Source organism: Moschus berezovskii, chromosome X (assembly GCF_049115385.1).
Source record: "Moschus berezovskii isolate FMDL1 chromosome X, NW_MosBer_1.0, whole genome shotgun sequence".
Lineage (NCBI taxonomy): Eukaryota > Metazoa > Chordata > Mammalia > Artiodactyla > Moschidae > Moschus > Moschus berezovskii.
This window is the reverse complement of record NC_142488.1, coordinates 91,702,259-91,722,239: the sequence shown is the minus strand read 5'-3', so window position 1 is coordinate 91,722,239 and position 19,981 is coordinate 91,702,259. Positions and strand designations below refer to the sequence as shown.

Genomic DNA, 19,981 nt, shown 5'->3' with positions numbered 1-19,981 from the left:
GCTGCTTCTCCGCTGAAAGTTTCCTCTGGGCACTTAGTCTGTGGGTTTTAATTATTTATTTCTTTTTTCTCCTGGTTATGTGGCCCTCTGAGGTTCCAAGGCTCACCACAGACTCGCCAGTAAGTGTTTCCAGGTGTTTGGAAACTTCTCTTTTTTTTTTTAAGCCTCCCTTCCCGGGATGGAGCTCTGTCCCTCCCTCTTTTGTCTCTCTTTTTATCTTTTATACTATTTCCTACCTCCTTTCGAAGACAATGTGGTGCTCTTCTGGGTGCCTGATGTCCTCTGCTGGCATTCAGAAGTTGTTTTGTGGGATTTACTCAGCGTTCAAACGTTCTTTTGCTGAATTTGTGGGGGAGAAAGTGGTTGCCCCGTCCTATTCCTCCGCCATCTTCCTGTCTCCCTAGTTTCATTCTTTTACAAGTGCTTGACCAGTTTTCCCAGCATCACTCGTTAAAGAGATTATCTTTTCTCCATTGTATATTCTTGCCTCCTTTGTGGAAGATAAGGTGTCCATAGGTGAGTGGATTTATTTCTGGTCTTTCTATTTTGTTCCATTGATCTATATTTCTGTCTTTGTGCCAGTACCATACTTTCTTGATGAGTGTGGCTTTGTAGTAGAGCCTGAAGTCAGGCAGGTTGATTCCTCCAGTTCCATTCTTCTTTCTCAAGATTGCTTTGGCTATTCGAAATTTTTTTGTTTCCATACAAATTGTGAAATTATTTGTTCTAGTTCTCTGAAAAATACCATTGGTAGCTAAATAGGAATTGCATTGAATCTATAGATTGCTTTGGGTAGTATACTCATTTTCACTATATTGATTCTTCCAATCCATGAACATGGTATATTTCTCCATCTATTTGTGTCATCTTTGATTTCTTTCATCAGTGTTTTATAGTTTTCTATATATAAGTCTTTTTTTCCTTTAGGTAGATTTATTCCTAAGTATTTTATTCTTTTCGTTGCAATGGTGAATGTGATTGTTTCCTTAATTTCTCTATTTTCTCATTATTAGTGTATAGGAATGCAAGGGATTTCTGTGTGTTGATTTTATATCCTGCAACTTTACTATATTCATTGATTAGCTCTAGTAATTTTCTGGTGGAGTCTTTAGGATTTTCTGTGTAGAGGATCCTGTCATCTGCAAACAGTGAAAGTTTTACTTCTTCTTTTCCAATCTGGATTCTTTTTATTTCTTTTTCTTCTCTGGTTACTGTGGCTAAAACTTCCAAAACTATGTTGAATAGTAGTGGTGAGAGCAGGCACCCTTGTCTTGTTCCTGACTTTAGGGGAAATGCTTTCAATTTTTCATCAACAGGATGATGTTTGCTGTGGGTTTATCATATATGACTTTTATTATGTTGAGGTATGTTCCTGGGAGAAGGGATTTTTAAATAAATTTCAGCAAACTCAACAGTTTTCCCTTATCCTATAGAGTTACCGTTGAACTTAAGTTACCTTTCACTGAAAGAAAAAGATTCCATGTTTTATATATTTTCTTGTGTTATAGGTTCCTAGCTTACCTTAAAATATCACAAGTAGTATATAACGTGGTCCTACTACACATGGCAAGTGTGCCACTTGTGACATGCAGCTCATTACATGAGTTGAGAATCACCTAAGCTGGTCTATACCCTGTTCAGTGAACCTAGTGCACATCATGCATTTGTATGTCACAGCAGTGTCAAGTTGCTATAAAAATGTCTGCTCTCCATTTCTGTACTTAACATTGTCATGAACTGTTAACATACAGTGTATAAATCATTGTCATCTGTTGACAAAACATAAGTAAGGATGTTGCGAAATAAAATAATGGAACCAGTAAGCTTGATTTAATATAGAGAGGGAGCCGTACATATTTTGACTAGAAAATATAGTCACCCCATTAAAAAGTGACTACTTAGCCATAAAAAATAAAAACAAGTTTTACTATGTAGAGATTTTACATGCTGCATTCTTTGCTTATAAGCCAATAAAGATAGGAACAAATAATTAAAAGGCAACTGAGAAAAGCCTTTTAAAGTTAAGGAGCATAACTTGGTAATCCTTGAATTAAAGAGGAAGTAAGAAATTTATAAATTATCAAAAATACAACAAAAAGTAATACACTCCATTAAAAAGCCTGTGGAGAAATGGTGAAATCAGTATTTAAAGGAAAGTGAATTTTCTTAGCACCTTTTTAAAGAATAAAGGAACTTTGATAGTTCTAGAGTATTAGAAACATAAAGTAAATGTAAAAGGAATTTAAGTAATTGGATTTTGAAGTTTTTTTAATGAGTTTGTAGCATTTATAGTTCTAAAGTTATTAAAACTTCACTACAAGTTTTGGGATACTCTGTACAAGCTCTTTGGCAATTGTTGACAAGGGGAAACAAACTACTAGAAAAGTAAGCAAAGAAAATGAATAGGTACTTCATAGAACAGCAAATCCAGGTGGCAACAAAAACATTTGTTTCTTTTCAGGGGATTGCAAATTAAATAACAAGATTTCACTATACTTGAGCCTAGCATACAAGCAAAAGTTTTCAGAGATGACACTTGGTGGAGGGAGTGATACTGTACATTGCTAGTGGAAATGTGAAGTTTTTCTTCCTTTTAATAGTCTCACATTAAAAATTCATGTACACTTTGACCCACCAATTCCACTTCTGGGAAGCTAGCGCATACAAATAAAGGTGCCTTTATGTGATAGTGTAATATGAGAAATTAGGCCCATGATGCCTTCTGCCACTGCTTACCTCAGATCCTAAATCTTTGTATTGTTTCGGTGAGTGGTCTGAATAAATCATAGCATGTTATGGCTAAAAGAACTTTGAAATCATTTAGTGCATTAGTTAATGCACATTAGTTAATGTGCATTAGCTTCACCTGAAGGGCTTATTGAAACACAGATTACTGGTCTCCACACCCAGTCTTTCTAATTCAGCAGGTCTGAGGTAGGGCTCTGAACTTTGCTGTTCTGACACATTCCTGCTGATGCTGATGCTGCTTGTCTGGGGAAGACATTCTGAGAAGATACTCGTTCCCTGTACAGATGAGCAAACCTGGAGGCTATATTAATTTTATCAAATTAGTTGTCTAAAATGACAATTACTTAGTAACATTGTTAGGGTAACACAGATTTAGGTTCTCAATTCATGGCTCTTTGGTGCCTCACATGTTAAATGGGATAAGAGAATGTGACGTGTACTTGGGTATTTTAGGTAAGTATTAAAGAACTGCAAATAGTTCAGCCTGTCTTTTCTCCCCTTTCGCAGTAAATGTTATTGTTTTGAGGAAAAGAAAATTACTGCTGTGTGGGAAGGACCAGACAAGTATTTATGGTACATGTTTAGTCTTTGTATAGCGATCATACCACTGCTGGTTAGAGTAGACCTGTCATTCTTAACACTGTTAGACCCAGTGACTCCTTTTTGTAACAGGTATCTTACAGTGATGCTTTTCTGTCCTAAAATGAAATTTACAGATGACATAACATACTTAACATGGTTTCCAAGAAAATTCGGTATAGTTACCCTAACTATAATGTAAGGGGGAAGTAAAAGGAAATTAACTTATAATAAAAAATATTATAAATATGCAAGTATTTAAGCACAAGTACACTAGAAAACAAAAAATAACAGATGCTTGCACCTATACTTTAAAAGACAGATCCAGGTATGTTTTGGCAATTCAGATACCACAAGGACCATTGATGTTGATGATGTGATTTTCTGAATGGTGAAAATGAAAACTCTTGTTAAAGTTATTAACAAGAGACAGTACCCATAATACTCAGTAATTGCGTTTTTGGAAAATTCATTGTGTGTATGTGTTGGTGTAAAAACAGGGCAAGGATGCTCTTTGCTTACAAATAAAACAGGCAAGTTCTAAGTTCAGACGATTGTAAAAAGATTCATTTATGTGAATATTCAGCAAGACATTTGAAAGTTTTGCAAGATAGAGTAATTCTCGATTTTATAGAACTGTCTCACACTTTGCAGGACATCTATTAATAGTATACCTGTTGGCTTCTCATAAAATGCCAGCTGTGCCCCCACAAATCTTTGTCACCACTGAAACAATATACTCACATTTATAATACAGAGTACCCTGGGAACAGTACTACCTCTTGTGGGACGAGGTATGTGCCATTATGCTGTATTATAGTACCCCCTGCCAAGGTTTTGGTAATGAGTGAGATTAAGAATCTCAATCTTAACTCGCTTAATCTTAATGAATCTCACATAACTCACTTTTCTGTCACTGAAGCTTAAGTACACGAACAAACTCCATCTTCTGTATAAATCCATTGTTTAGTGGTAGTTAATGATCCTCCTTTGTAGGTTTCTGCTTGTGGGGCAGAAAGGAAATTTGTTAACTCAGCCACTGTCCAAATTTTTCCCCTACTGTCTTTATATTTTTCTTTCCTGCCTTGTATCTTCTAGGAGGAATGCAGGCCCAGGTTGGAATGCCAGGAAGTGGACCAGTGTCCATGGAGCGGGGACAAGGTAAATAAATACTAATATCCAATTAATGTGGACTAGACTTGGAAATGTTCTATATCTGCACTGATATGGCAGCCAGAAACCACACATGGCTATTCAAATATGAAATTAATTAAATTGAATTAAATGGAAATTAGGTAAAATCTAAAACTCAGTTCCTCGTGTACACTAGCTGCATTCTAAGTGTTCAGTAGCTGCATATGGCTAGGATACCATACTGGATATTGCAGATATAGAACATTCCCATCATTGCAGAAAATTCTGTTGGACAGCACTGTCAGGTGATTTAGAGCCCAACTCTACAAGAATTAATGATGAAGCAAAAGAATCCTTTGTTTCTATTTAACTTATATCACATTTTCCTGGTAGTTTAATGCTTCTACTCACATGTTCTCTCTCCCTCTATGGAGATCTGAGTAAGGAATTTTAGTAATGAGCATGTAACATGTGGCCCGATATTTGGAAGACTAAATTTAAACCCCAGAGAAAACTGGGGTGGGGGAAGGAATCAAAGGTCTGTGATGCCTGCTCGGTAAGTGTATGTTATACTGTGGTAGTAACACTGGATGCCACCACAGTGACAGCCACTCCAAAATCGCCACGTTATTTCTCTCTGTTACTGAAGTTTGAAGAAAAAGAATGCAGTGATTTGTTTGAAACCAACATCGGGAAGAGAGAGAGAGGAAAAAAAAAAAACAGGAGGAACTAACAATAAAACTGAGTGTATCCTATAGGTCACACACTTTAGTTTTCATAAACAACCTTGCGAGTTAGGTGGGGGTGGCAGCACTTCAGTTTTCAGGTGAAGAGCTGGAAGCTCAGAATTCTGAGTTACTTTCTCAAGGGGACAAGGTAAGTAAATACTGGTATCTGAATAATGTAGACTGGGTGTGGTGCACTCATCTTCTCTTCCAGCTAATAAGTTGCAGAACTAAGATTCCAAAGTCTCTGACTCTAAAATCTCTCCTCTTGCTGTCAGTCCACACTACTTCTATTAACTTCCAAAAATGCTTTTTAATGTCTTCTTTTGTAATTCATGGGCTTCCTTGGTGGCTCAGATGGTAAAGAATCTTCCTACAATGCGAGAGAGAGTGCGAGCTGGGTTCAGTTCCTGGGTCAGAAAGATCCCCTGGAGGAGGAAATGATAACTCACTCCAGTTTTCTTGCCTGGGAAATCCCATGGACTGAGGAGCCTGGCGGGCTGCAGTCCATGGGGTCGCAAAGAGTTGGACACAACTGAGTGACTAAGCACATATTCTTGTTTATTGTGTCCTTGTGATTAGAAAAAACTACTTTGGATAAGTATAAGTAAGTAAGTAAGTAAAGTCGCTTAGTCGTGTCCGACTCTTTGCGACCCCGTGGACGGTAGCCTACCAGGCTTCTCCGTCTATGGGATTCTCCAGGCAAGAATACTGGAGTAGGTTACTATTTCCTTCTCCAGTTGGATAAGTATAGGGAAGCTTAAATTACTTATTAGCATGTGGTCTATAAGTAAATCCCATTTTTTAATTATTTAATTTTTTTTTTTTTTAGCTATGCTCCATGGCTTGGGGGATCTTAATTCCCCAACCAGGGATTGAACCCAGGCCACCTCAGTAAAAGCACTGAGTCCTAACCACTGAACTGCCAGGGAATTCCCCCAAACCCTTTTTTTTTTTTAAAGCAAAATACTAAGATAAAGGTCTACGCACTGTACTCCTTGTCTGTGGTTTATATACTGATATTGGTGGCTGAAGCGACAACGCATAATCTTGTCAGGCTTTCGACAGTGGAGCAAGCTTTCGTCCGAACACCTCATCTGAGCAGCCCTTGCTTTTGTGATGTTGTGCCCTACCCAGCTCGGCCACTATCAGTAGTATGTGTCACAGAGTATTTCTGCTTTGAATACTTAGAAAGAGGGAATTAGAGTTTCAGTCATACCTTTGCCTCTCCCCCAGCCATGAATAAACTAAACTTTGTTTAATACACAGTTCCATAAGACATCTTCCCTCTTGATGTAGTTATCTTCACCTTTTTGGTCAAAAGTTAACAAAGGGAAATGAGTTTTGAAGGTATATCAAGGATGTATTCATAAAGAGATAAAATGAGACTTCCCTTCCTAGTTTTCCTTTAGTACCCAGCAGAAGAAGCAAGAATCTTTCATTTGTACCCAGTTTGCCATTCTTTTCCTGCAATCCATACTTCTTTTGAACATTTGTAAAGGTGAAAAGAGACAGTGAGATGTTTAAGAAGAGACTTCTTGCCTTCTGCTGCCTTAGTTTAACATTGGTGCCCTTGTCATCTTATTAGTCTTTAATGATGTCGTGATATTTGTTTATCGAAAACTTACAGTGGCTGAGTACTTCTTGAGGAGTGATATTCTCTTTCTTTATCTAAAGTTCATTCACTGTATTTACCCATTTGATAGCAGAAATTTTTGTGCCTTAAGGTATGACAGAAGTAATACTGTCCCACTTTTCTTATGGGCTTTTCCAGAATAAATCTTGCCTTCCAGATTCACTGCAATTTCTTCCATTTTTTGCTTATGAAAATATGTTTGCCTTCTTTGCCTAACTAGAGATTCAGAAGCATCTGTTTTATATTGTTTCTTTTTTCATAGTATCATAAGATTTAAGGGGATTCCTAGTAGCAGAGGTGAAAATTACAAGTGGCTGGTTATTCCTGCCCAGATAAAATCAGTGGCCCACAGGTGTTAACCTTAGGAAGCAATCTCATCAAAGCAGGACAGTTTCAGATCATATAGTTTAGGAAGATTTTATAGCCCAAGGCAAGCTAATGACCTCTTAGCTTTTTAACTGATATTATATATAAATCTCCAGTGTCTGTATGCTTCTGCATGTGTGTGTGCAAGCTATTTTAAGTATCTGCTCTTTCTCCTTTTGAACTTACTGCTCACTTAGGAACTGTACAGCACTCGCCCGTGGGACCCACCGGGCCTGCATCAATTGAGCGAGTTCAAGGTACCCATTGTATCTTCGGGTTTCCTTTTGCTTGTGATGTTCAGGGTGGGACATTGAGAGGATAAGGACTGCTCAGCAGTCATCCTCACATTTGGAACCCAAAAGGGTAGCGTTTGGGGTTGTTGGTTTTTATTTCCTCTTGGGGCCACAGGCCTAAGATTGATGTCTTCACACAGGGCAGAGAACATGGAGGATATGGGCATCTGTCTGAGGCTGTACTCCCTCCCTACTGGTGTCAGGAGGCTTGGATGGAATAGCAGTCTGTAAGGAGACAGCCGGTTCTCAGAGAGCCATGGCAGTGTTCACATATGCCAAGACCATAACTCTTTTGTGGCTCTGGTCCTTGAACTAAGACTGTTTCTAAGCAAAACCAAGGGCCCAAGTTTCTTCTTCAGATTGCAGTGCTAGGCCTTGGCAGGTTGCTCCCCAGTTTGCTCTTTTTATAATTCCATCCATACCTCTTACCTGGCGCAGATTCTGCCTATACCCTGCTTCTGTTCTTGAGCTGCAAGAGGACTCTGCTGTGGTGAGATTTCATCCACTCTACAGTGTCTGAACTACGTTGTCAGTGGTAGAGTCATTCCTTGTTGCCATATGTGTCCTTCACAGCAGTAACTCCCCGTTTGTTTCCCTGTCAGTGCCAATGCAAGACCCCAGAGCAGCTATGCAGCGTGGGCCCTTGCCTGCCAACGTCCCAACGCCTCGAGGTCTGTTGGGAGATGCTCCAAATGACCCACGCGGAGGCACTTTACTTTCTGTAACGGGAGAGGTAGAACCTAGGTAAGCCCTGACACAGAAGAAAAAGATTGGAGGAATTAGAATTTTCCCTTGCTTTGAGAACAAAGTCTTCTTATACCATTTGTGCCTGTTTGAAAAGATAAATAAATATTCATGACTACTGTCCAAAACGAAGCACTTGCTGGGCAGAATTTGTAGTTGAAGTATGTCATTTTGAACTAACCATTACTACTTCATCCTCAGGAATTAGAAATTCTAGCAGACATATCGAACTGGGGAAAAACTAATAATAATAGCAATAATAATAATAATGGATATTAATGGGGTTTATGCCTCTGAATCTGCTTTGAATACTTTATTGAGATTATTTCATTAAATCTACACAACAACCCTGTTGATACCAACCCTGAGGTTGATACTAATATCAGTCCCATGTTACAGATGAAGAAACCAAGGCATCAAGAAGTTAAACAAATGTGCTGAAGATCACACAACGTGATAAAGCCCAGATAAATACGTGATAAAGCCCAGATAAATACGTGATAAAGCCCAGATCTGAACCCATACAATAACTCATGTTCTTAAGCACCATACTGTGTATTCATTATATATAATGGATATACATTAATTCCTCCTTAATATGAGTTCGCTGACCAAATATGAAATTCTGAAATACATGGGTTTACATCTCTTTAGTTGTCTTTGACCTGTTTTGTGTTATTCTCTTAGAATTTGCAGACTGATGTTTGTATCAGTTCTTTATCTAATTTTTACTTACTAATCTTCTGGTTGACACTTTTCATGTTGTTTTGTTCTCTTATAAAATATAACATTTTTTTCTCCATCTCTAGAGGTTACCTGGGACCACCTCATCAGGGTCCGCCCATGCACCATGTCCCTGGCCATGACAGCCGTGGCCCACCCCCACATGAGATGAGGGGAGGGCCATTAACTGAGCCCAGACCTCTAATGGCAGAGCCAAGAGGACCCATGATAGATCAGAGGGGTCCACCCTTGGATGGCAGAGGTGAGGGGAAGCCATGTCACAAAGCTGACTGGTAGTTGTGGACTCATGATGAATGCTCTGTCTTAGGCTCCAATCTGGGATACAGAATGTTGGGGCAGTAGAGTTGGCAAACATTTTTCAAGTTGATCTGCAAATTTGAGAAACTGAGAAGGAGAAAGCAGTCTCATGTAGCTGGGGGAGATGTGACTGGAGAAAATAGATTTCTGTCTTTCTTTGATTATTGGTTCTTGTTGCAGTAAATGTGGGTAGCTACCGAATAGTTTTCTTTCAACTTTTTTTTATAGGTGGAAGAGATCCCCGAGGCATAGATGCACGAGGGATGGAGGCACGAGCCATGGAGGCTAGAGGATTAGATGCTAGAGGATTAGAAGCCCGTGCAATGGAGGCCCGTGCAATGGAGGCCCGTGCTATGGAGGCCCGTGCTATGGAGGCTCGTGCAATGGAAGTCAGAGGAATGGAGGCCAGAAGCATGGATACACGGGGCCCAGTGCCAGGCCCAAGAGGCCCTATACCTAGTGGAATCCAAGGTCCCAGTCCAATTAACATAGGGGCCGTTGGACCCCAGGGGTCCAGACAGGTAGGTGTAGTAAGTACTCTCACTTCCATGTGAAGTCTTGATCTATTCAGGAAATGGTTATTGAGGCTGATTATTACTGCTTTCTGGTTTCTGAGCTTGTTGGGGAAGATTAGGATCTCCCTTCCTTTTGTTTCTGTTTCCTTAGCTTGTGGTGGTTTTCTGACTGCCAGGAGTATAGTCCATAAGTGTAAACTTGTCCCACAATTTCAAATTCCATTCAGAACAGAGCCCCTGATTTTAAGGGACAGTGTGTACATTAGTAGAATCTAGGCATGGATAATTTGAAAAGCCTCCCCCCAAATGATTCTAATGTATAGCCCTAAGAACTACTGCATTCAAGCATGTAAAGAGCTATTAGTGGTCATTTAGGCTTCTGTCTATGGGGTCACACAGAGTCGGACACGACTGAAGTGACACAGCAGCAGCAGCAGCAGCAGCTAATCTTAGGTTTGAGAAATCTGTTTTACTTTACTTTCATCACATAGCCTAAAGTGAACAGTGGAGTATGAACGGCAATTTACTAATGCTCACCTTAAAAGCTGTGCAACTGAATTTTCTCTTCTTTCTCTTTATTTGGCTTTCTCCAGCTATGTATTATGGTGGGCTATGATTATCTATATGTTGTCATCTCCATCCTTTTTACCCTTCAGATAGTACATGTGTATCTTCTCTGTGAGTTTGTTTGCTTATTTTGTTTTCTGCTAATACTTTTGTTTGCCTCTAGCTCTGCCACCTTCATATTTCTTCAGTGTGACTTCCTCCTTCCTCTATGTACTTGTGTTTCTCTTTTCTCTCCCATATGCTCTGTGCCTTACTCCCTCTCAGGTGTGCATGCATATGTGTGTATGAGAGAGAATTGTATGGTCAGAGTGGAATGGAACATATCAGACATCCAGTTCTCTCATTTTATAGGTTTGGAAACTGAGACCCAAGAATTCAGGTGACTTATCCAAATTCACAAAACTAAAAAGTGGTAGAGCAAGAAATAGAACCTATGTTGTTTCCTACTATACTACTACGTCTCTGTTATCTGCACATTGTATATCGTGTATATGTTTATCTGCCCCTCCTCCTTAATATGAAATGTGAATATGTTGTTTTCTGGTATGTGCAGGAAAAAACTTGGTTACTGTTTTTCAAGTTGTACTTTTTTTAAAAATGTGTTTTGGGGCTTGATTTTTATTGTGCCCTCTATGGTCAGTAAGCCTCATAATTAAAATGGGGTTTTAATGCTTTCATTCAGTCGTTCAATGAATATTTGTTGAGCACTTACTGTATATCAGACAGAGCTATAGGTAGTGGGGATAGAGCAGGGTGAACAAAATAAAGTCCTTCCCCTTTAGAGCTTGCATTCTAGTGGAGAGATAAATAACAAATAGCTGCATGATATCCTTATATAATTCTATTGAGAAGTCTTTTGAGAAGGATGTCAAAAATAATGGTTGGAAGACCATTTGTCAATAATTTCTTGGTCCTTTATCTTCTAGTACTCGGACTTGTTACTCTAAAATGTTAAATTTGTCATAGTTTTCATTAGTAGATTTTGTAAAGCCAATTAGATTTGAGGTAGAGAAAAAAATTATCTTCAAACTTTTAAAAATTGTTCAGTGTGTTTTCTTATAAACAAATAATATAAAAAATACATTCACTCATGTATAAAAGATAGACAGTAAGAACCTCCCTTCCTCCCCATACCTGTCTCCCTGTGACCCCCATCTCCTGTAGATAATCACATTTTATTATAATGTATCTTTCTAGCAAATCAGAATACATACTATTTTTACAAATATGAATATACATGTATTCTTATTTTTCCCCCTTTCACTGTTCTGCACCTTGTTTTTTAACCTAATAGAATATCCTTAATTCATAATTTTAAATCAAATTTTGAAATTAACTTCCATCCACCTAGTTGGAAACTTGTTGATAAAGGCTTCTTATTTCTAGGGTAATTATATAACTTATTGTCTATACAGAGATACATTTGAGGGTGCTGTCAGTAATTACTGTGAGGCAAAAGCATAAACTGGGACTGTCTTAGTAAACCTAGATTCATGCTTACCTGTATTATTACTTGTCTGCCTAGAACAGGTTCTTCTAGAAACTTTAAATGGCCATTATTAAATGGTTAGATCACATTACAGTACCTCAAATTAGTATTGACTGAAGCCTCAAAAACGTTATTCTCATAGATATTTCAGGTCAGTAACAGATCATTAAGGCTCAGACTGGTCTCTGGATTCAGTATTGATAAAGAACTGAAAATGACAGTATGTTATCAATCTGTACAAAGCTGTTCTAATGCTTCATGTCTCTAGTGTCTTTGGGAATGGAGTTAATGCATGCAAATGAATATTCCAGATAATAGAATTATTCAACCAAGTTTTTAAACTATTTTGATGAAAAATCATTTATAAAATATACTATACTTTCTTCTTTTCTTAAACAGGATGCAAAAAATGATTTTGATCATTTTTGATTACTCATGGTCATCATTAAATGTAGCCACTCATTATTATATATGCTATAATAGGAATCATACTTATTTCCTGCTTTGTTTCCTGGTGTCCTTCACTGTCAGACTGTCACCTGGTTCTTCACAATCCTATTATGTTATCTGTTCCTAATGGTTTATCCACATTTCTTTTATGCTTTGCTGCTTTTCATCTCGGAGAAGGCAATGGCAAGCCACTCCAGTACTCTTGCCTAGAAAATCCCATGGATGGAGGAGCCTGGTAGGTTGCAGTCTGTGGGGTCGCTAAGGGTCAGATGCGACTGACTGACCTCACTTTCACTTTTCACTTTCACACATTGGAGAAGGAAATGGCAACCCACTCCAGTGTTCTTGCCTGGAGAATCCCAAGGACGGGGGAGCCTGGTGGGCTTCTGTCTATGGGGTCACACAGAGTCGGACACGACTGAAGTGACTTAGCAGCAGCAGCAGCAGCTTTTCGTCTGCTAGGGAAGCAGGTAACATGTTTATTAACAGTTTGTGTTTAATAAGAGCAGAGATCAAATTGCCAACATCTATTGGATTATAGAAAAAGCAAGGGAATTGAAAAAAAAAGACATGTACTTTTGCTACATTGACTATGCTAAAGCCTTTGACTCTGTGGATCACAACGACCTGGAAAATTCTTAGAGGTGGAAATACCAGACCACCTTACCTGTCCCCTGAGAAACCTGTATGCAGGACAAGAAACAAAAGTTGGAACCAGACATGGAACAACAGACTCGTTCCAAATTGGGAAAGGAGTACGTCAGAGCTGTTTATTGTCACCCTGCTTATTTAACTTATATGCAGGGTTCAGTTCAGTTCAGTCGCTCAGTCGTGTCTGACTCTCCGCGACCCCATGAATCACAGCACGCCAGGCCTCCCTGTCCATCACCAACTCCCAGAGTTCACTCAAACTCATGTCCACAGAGTCGGTGATGCCATCCAGCCATCTCATTCTCTGTCGTCCCCTTCTCCTCCCGCCCCCAACCTTTCCCAGCATCAGAGTCTTTTCCACTTTTCCAGTGAGTCAACTTGTCGCATGAGGTGGCCAAAGTATTGGAGTTTCAGCTTTAGCATCAGTCCTTCCAATGAACACCCAGGATTGATCTCCCTTAGAATGGACTGGTTGGATCTCTTGCAGTCCAAGGGACTCTCGAGTCTTCTCCAGCACCACAGTTCAAAAGCATCAATTCTTCGGTGATCAGCTTTCTTCACAGTCCAACTCTCACATCCATACATGACCACGGGAAAAACCATAGCCTTGACTAGAAGGACCTTGGTTGGCAAAGTAATGTCTCTGCTTTTTAATATACTATCAAGGTTGGCCATAACTTTCCTTCCAAGGAGTAAGCGTCTTTTAATTTCCTGGCTGCAGTAAGCATCTGCAGTGATTTTGGAGCCCAAAAAAATAAAGTCTGACACTGTTTCCACTGTTTTTCCATCTATTTCCCATGAAGTGATGGGACCAGATGTCATGATCTTTGTTTTCTGAATGTTGAGCTTCAAGCCAACCTTTTCACTCTCCTCTTTCACTTTCATCAAGAGGCTTTTGAGTTCCTCTTCACTTTCTGCCATAAGGGTAGTGTCATCAGCATATGTGAGGTTATTGATATTTCTCCCAGCAATCTTGATTCCAGTTTGTGCTTCTTCCAGCCCAGCATTCCTCATGATGTACTTTGCATATAAATTAAATAAGCAAGATGACAATATACAGCCTTGACGTACACCTTTTCCTATTTGTAACCAGTCTGTTGTTCCATGTACAGTTCTGACTGTTGCTTCCTGACCTCATACAGGTTTCTCAAGAGGCAGGTCAGGTGGTCTGGTATTCCCATCTCTTTCAGAATGTTCCACAGTTTATTGTGATCTACACAGTCAAAGGCTTTGGCATAGTCAATGAAGCAGAAATAGATGTTTTTCTGGAACTCTCTTGCTTTCTCCATGATCCAGCGGATGTTGGCAATTTGATCTCTCGTTCCTCTGCCTCTTCTAAAACCTGCTTGAACATCTGGGAGTTCACATATTGCTGAAGCCTGGCTTGGAGAATTTTGAGCATGACTTTACTAGCGTGCGAGATGAGTGCAATTGTGCGGTAGTTTGAGCATTCTTTGGCATTGCCTTTCTTTGGGATTGGAATGAAGACTGACCTTTTCCAGTCCTGTGGCCACTGCTGAGTTTTCCAAATTTGCTGGCACACTGAGTGCAGCACTTTCACAGTACATCATGCTAAATGCCAGGCTTGATGAAGCACAAGCTGGAATCAAGATTGCCAGGGGAAATATCAGCAAACTCAGATATGCAGCTGATACCACTCTAATGGCAGAAAGTGAAAAGAAACTAAAGAGCCTCTTGATGAGGTTGAAAGAGGAGAGTGAAAAAGCTGGCTTAAAACTCAACATTAAAAAAACTAAGATCATGGCATCCACTGCCATCACCTCATGGCAAATAGTTGGGGAAACAGTGTCAGACTTTATTTTCTTGGGCTCCAAAATCACTGCAGATGGTGACTGCAGCCATGAAATTAAAAGACGCTTGCTCCTTGGAAGAAAAGCTATGACAGACCTACACAGCATATTAAAAAGCAGAGACATCATTTTTCCAGCAAAGGTCCGTATAGTCAGATCTGTGGTTTTTTCTGGTAGTCATGTATGGACGTGAGAGTTGGGCCATAAAAAAGGCTGGGCACTGAAGAATTGATGCTTTCGAGTTGTACTCAAGAAGACTGTTTAGAGTCCCTTGGACAGCAGAGATCAAACCAGTTAGTCCGCAAGGAAATCAACCCTGATTATTCATTAGAAGGACTTATGCTGAAGCTGAAGTTCCAATTCTTTGGCCACCTGATTGCAAACAGCCAATTCATTGGGGGAAAAAATACCCTGATTACGGGAAAGATTGAGGACAAGAGGAGAAGGGGCGGCAGAGGATGAGATGGTTAGGTAAATCACTGACTCAGTGGACATGAGTTTGAGCAAACTCCAGGAGATAGTGAAGGACAGGGAAGCGTGGCATGCTGCAGGTCATGGGTTCACAGAGTCACAAAGAGACGACTTAGCAACTGATCAACAACCACCACCTAAGCTCTGGGTGAATGCTTTGAGTGTGAACATAATTCCAGCATAGGGACCTTTTAACAAGTATTCTGGGCACTCTGAGGCCTTTTCCTTGGGTTCTGGTTGTTTTCCAAAAGATTGAACCCACTGAAGATCTTAAGTACCAGTAAGAATGATATAACTGCACTTGGTTAACTCAGGTCAATCATGTTTCTTGGTCTGTATTTAGCAGAAAGTATCTGCTGCATATTCTCTGAGGGAAGTTATAAAAAAGCAAATGTTGGGCTAATAGTAGTCTTTTCCCCAGACACCTTCCCGTCTCCTTTCTGCCTCTGCCATTATGATCGTTTCTGCCTTACTTATGGGATAGGGCCCTTTGGGACGAACCGTGTTTAAATTAGAGGTAGGCAGTATCTCTATGAATGTAACTCCCCAGTGGGCCAGCATACATTATTTTACAATATGTCAGCTTTCATTTCTGTTTCCACTGAGCGATAGTTTCTTGGATGCTGTCAGTTTTCCCTGTGCTTATGTGGCTAACTTTTGCTTGATTTAATAGTATCCAGTTGTGCTTTGTGGAGAAGGAAATAGCAACCCACTCCAGTATTCTTGCCTAGAGAATCCTGTGGACTGAGGAGCCTGGTGGGCTGCCGTCTGTGGGATCGCACAGAGTTGGACACGACTGAAGCGAATTAGCATGCATGTGTGCGTTGGAGAAGGAAGTGGCAACCCACTCCAATATTCTTGCCTGGAGAATCCCAGGGATGGAGGAGCCGGGTAGGCTGTTGTCTATGGGGTCGCACAGAGTCGGACACGACTGAAGTGACTTAGCAGCAGCAACCGCAGTTATGTTTTGTGGTATTTGTTGAGGATGCTGGTACTGTCATAAGCAAATGTATCAACTTACTAGTTGATCTCTGGCTAAACCCTGCCTTCTGGGGTTGCTAACAGTAGGAACTGATCTTCAGAGTCATTTATTTGCCTTTGTTACTCGTCTCCACAATCTGATCCTATTTTTTCACATTGCTAATATTATTGGATTCTGGTAACTTAAATGAGAAGTACCGAAAATCTCTCCTTGTCTCTGTGCACATAGGTCCCAGTCATGCAGGGAGCAGGCATGCAGGGAGCAAGCATTCAGGGTGGAGGCCAGCCTGGTGGCTTTAGTCCTGGCCAGAACCAAGTCACTCCCCAGGACCATGAGAAGGTAAGTAATGTTGTCCAGCTGCCTCCATTTGCACAAATCTTTTGGAGTCCTCTTTTCATAGTCACCATGTGGAGGTCCTGGGTCTTCAGAGTCCCTTTGGAAATGATGCTTATACTCTTAGAATTCTTGATGATCTTGTTACCTGAAAATCTGTGGGCCAGGTCCTAAAATTCTTAAATGGCTATATGTCAGTGGTAGCTTTTCTTACTTTTCAGACTCATCTGCCAATAGATATTTTGTGTGCAGGCCTGATTGACCTGGAAATCCAAATCCCTTTCTTCCCTTTTATACTTTATCCCTAAAGATGATAGCAAATTCCCCACAAGCATATCTTTCTGTTTCTATATTTGACCATTGTAGGGAGCTCAAAACTTGTGAAAAGGAGCAACTTTCAAAGCTCCTTTTAAAGGATTTAATCCTTTCAAAGGATTAAAAACTGTAGATTTCCCAGGGGTTACCAATACCATCTTCATCTGTAAGAATTTGGGGCTCATGAAGGTGTCTGCTTTGAATCTTCTAATCTTAGGCATTGTACCTGTGCTTTTCATTTTGCCTCTTCTCACCAGCTGGTTTGGTTTTTTCTTTGATTTGATTTTTACAATTTTTTTTTGACTTTCTGTTTTCTGTATGTGAACTATCCTTCCATCTTGGACAGAAGCTGGTGGTATTTTGTTAGCCACCGTCATTAAAACTCATTATGTTTTTTTTCCTCTGCACAGGCTGCTTTGATCATGCAGGTTCTTCAACTAACTGCAGACCAGATTGCCATGCTGCCTCCTGAGCAGAGGCAGAGTATCCTGATCTTAAAGGAACAAATACAGAAATCTACTGGAGCTCCTTAAAGGTGAGCAGACTTACTGTGCCTGAGTCAGACAAGCTCCTTGTGCATTTGGGGTATGTACTTTTCAAGCTTAACCAACAAGAGTCTTTTGATCTCAAGACTACCCAAGGCCTGTACCCCTCTTGACTAGACCCTTCACTCTTCAGTAACTCAGTCCCTGTCATGGTAGGGGAAGGTGATAGGCATTTGTTCAATTATTGAATTGATTGTAATCTCATTTAACCTTTTTTTCCTAAAATTGGCAATAGTGACATGTGATCAGTTTAACCAAATCAAATACAGAAATGTAGAAAATTCAGGGTAAAAGCTCTGGTTTCTCAGTCTCATTCCAAAGACATAACTGCTAAATATAGTTTGGTATGTATTCTTCCAGAATCAGTTATTATTTTATTCCCAACTATCCCATCAAAATGAAAATATAAACTATTTCAATAAAAGATGTAAACATTTTAGTTTCAAGTATTTATTTTACATTGAATATTTTGAAGTTAAACTGTTAACAGCACATAATTTAAGGTAGTGAATGTCCACCATCACCATCAGTCCCTGTACATTTTAGAGGTTGCTGTACACTACTGCCCTTAGTTTTCTTGCTCTTCAGTCAGGTAGAAAGGAACATAATCATGTGACCTAACCTGTTTACATGTATAGGGTTTTTTAAAAAAAATTTCCCCAACATCTTGTATTTCATAAACAATTTTGCTTTTTAAAAACAGTTTAAAATTTACATTGTCCCAATATCAATTGGAATTTCACATTTTGAATTTCTGCTTTTTATTCCATCTTTGTAATAATTTCTGTCCATATATTATCTTTTAACAGTGGTCTCATTTACACTAACTAGCAGTCTTTACTAAATATATTGTATTTTAATCCATATTTGTAATATTGTTAAAACTTTCAAACTGTAAATATGCATTATATCTGTATCTAGACAGGAAATGGCAATCCACTCCAGTATTCTTGCCTGGAGGATCCCAGGGACGGGGGAGCCTGGTGGGCTGCCGTCTATGGGGTCGCACAGAGTTGGACACGACTGAAGCGATGCAGCAGCAGCAGACATTAAATTGACTGAACTTTAATGGGAAGCTGTCATAGATGGATGGCACTAGACTTACAGTGCGACTAGAACTTTTAGTCCAGATACGCAAGGCATTCTATTTTCTTTAGTGAAAGTGTAGACCGCCTATTACAGTTAGAGGAATAGATTTTAAAAAACTATTCCTCTCTTTTACTTTTTCTAATCTATTTATGCCAGAAAAGGTATCCCCTAGAATGTGAGAAAATTATGTTTTGGGATAGTAGAGGTAAAAAATGTTTCTGAAATTTCACTCCTTGTGTGTTCTTGCTTATAAGGTACCTCATTTCAAAGCCTTGCACATAAAACAGAGCAGGGTTTTTTGTTTGTTTGATCTTTTATTTTGAAATAATTAGAACTTCACAGGAAGTTGGGGAAATAGTACAGAGAGCCTCCTGCACCTTTCCCTTAGCTTCCCACAATGATAAAATTTTGGGAATCTATTGTACACAATACCTTTTTGGTTTATAGTGCAAAAGGAAGAAATGTACATTGGTACATTACTCTTACCTAGGTTACAGACCTTATTCACCTTTTATCTCTTTTAAACCTCCACTAATATGTACGTGTGGTGCATGTAATTCTTTGCAATTTTCCACTGGGAAGGCTTTAATGTGTATTTGCTGGTATTGGTGCACACTGTAGCCAATAGGTTGGCTCTCCTTCCATCCTATACCTTACTGGTTGTGATCCAGCTCTGCTATCACTGACAGGCTTATGTACCATTACCATTAGGTCAGTCGTCCTCAGCCAGGGGTGGTTTTGCCCCCTACACGATACTTGGAAATGTCTGGAGACATTTTTGGTTATCACAGCTTTAGCGGGTATGGTGTGCTACTGGCTTTCAGTGCTAAACCTCCTGTAATGCCCAGGATACCCCCTGATAACAAAGAGTTATCTGGCCCCAGATGTCAGTAGTGCTGAGGTTGAGAAACTCCACTATAAGAGATGATTATTTTGGGGAAGCAGGAGGCAGACACTTTAGGAATCTGTCCCTGATAATTTGTTCTTATGCATAGCCTCCTTCCCCTACCTTTAAATTCTTTTCTTCCTGATGTTTGGGGAAGAGAACTTTGTCTCCACTTGTAATGGCTTTCTCCCAACTTTTCCTTACAGGTTTTCAAAAATACCTGGCAACAGATACGGAAATGAATTCCATAACTTTGTTGAAATGTTGCAAAAAGATGACTTCTGCATCCTAAACCTTGAATGGCTCAAATTGGTGCCAGGTGGAGGACTCCTATCACCTTCTTTCAGAACAAAATCAGATCATTCTGTTGTCTTAGTTTGTATATTTTCTGTGACTTGAAATAAACTTTGAACATAATTTTAGTATACTGCAAATTGATACGCATAACCTTTTTGCTTTTAAAAGGCTGAACTCCAAGGGTGAAACCTCACACGTGTTTTCTACCCTTACTTCAGTATTATACTTTAATGTTGCATAGCTGTTTTTCCTTTTAAGTTAACCATTTATTCTTCTTAATGATATTTGAGAATTTCTCAGAAGCAGGGTTTTCT

The 19,981-nt window shown here is 39.5% G+C and overlaps 1 protein-coding gene across 2 annotated transcripts in view; it reads left to right on the top strand.

Moving 5' to 3' along the window:
- Positions 1-17,384, top strand: part of CSTF2 (cleavage stimulation factor subunit 2) — a 34,666-nt gene extending 17,282 nt beyond the window's left edge. The window contains exons 8-13 of one of the 2 annotated variants that reach the window (XM_055438633.2): positions 4,426-4,488; positions 8,084-8,225; positions 9,035-9,210; positions 9,495-9,787; positions 16,431-16,541; positions 17,261-17,384. In XM_055438633.2, the coding sequence (XP_055294608.2) occupies positions 4,426-4,488; positions 8,084-8,225; positions 9,035-9,210; positions 9,495-9,787; positions 16,431-16,541; positions 17,261-17,383 (908 nt within the window). In that variant the 3' untranslated portion in view covers position 17,384. The remainder of the gene's footprint in view (positions 1-4,425; positions 4,489-8,083; positions 8,226-9,034; positions 9,211-9,494; positions 9,788-16,430; positions 16,542-17,260) is intronic. The other variant, XM_055438634.2, reaches the window with a different exon arrangement.
- Positions 17,385-19,981: the final 2,597 nt, after the last annotated feature.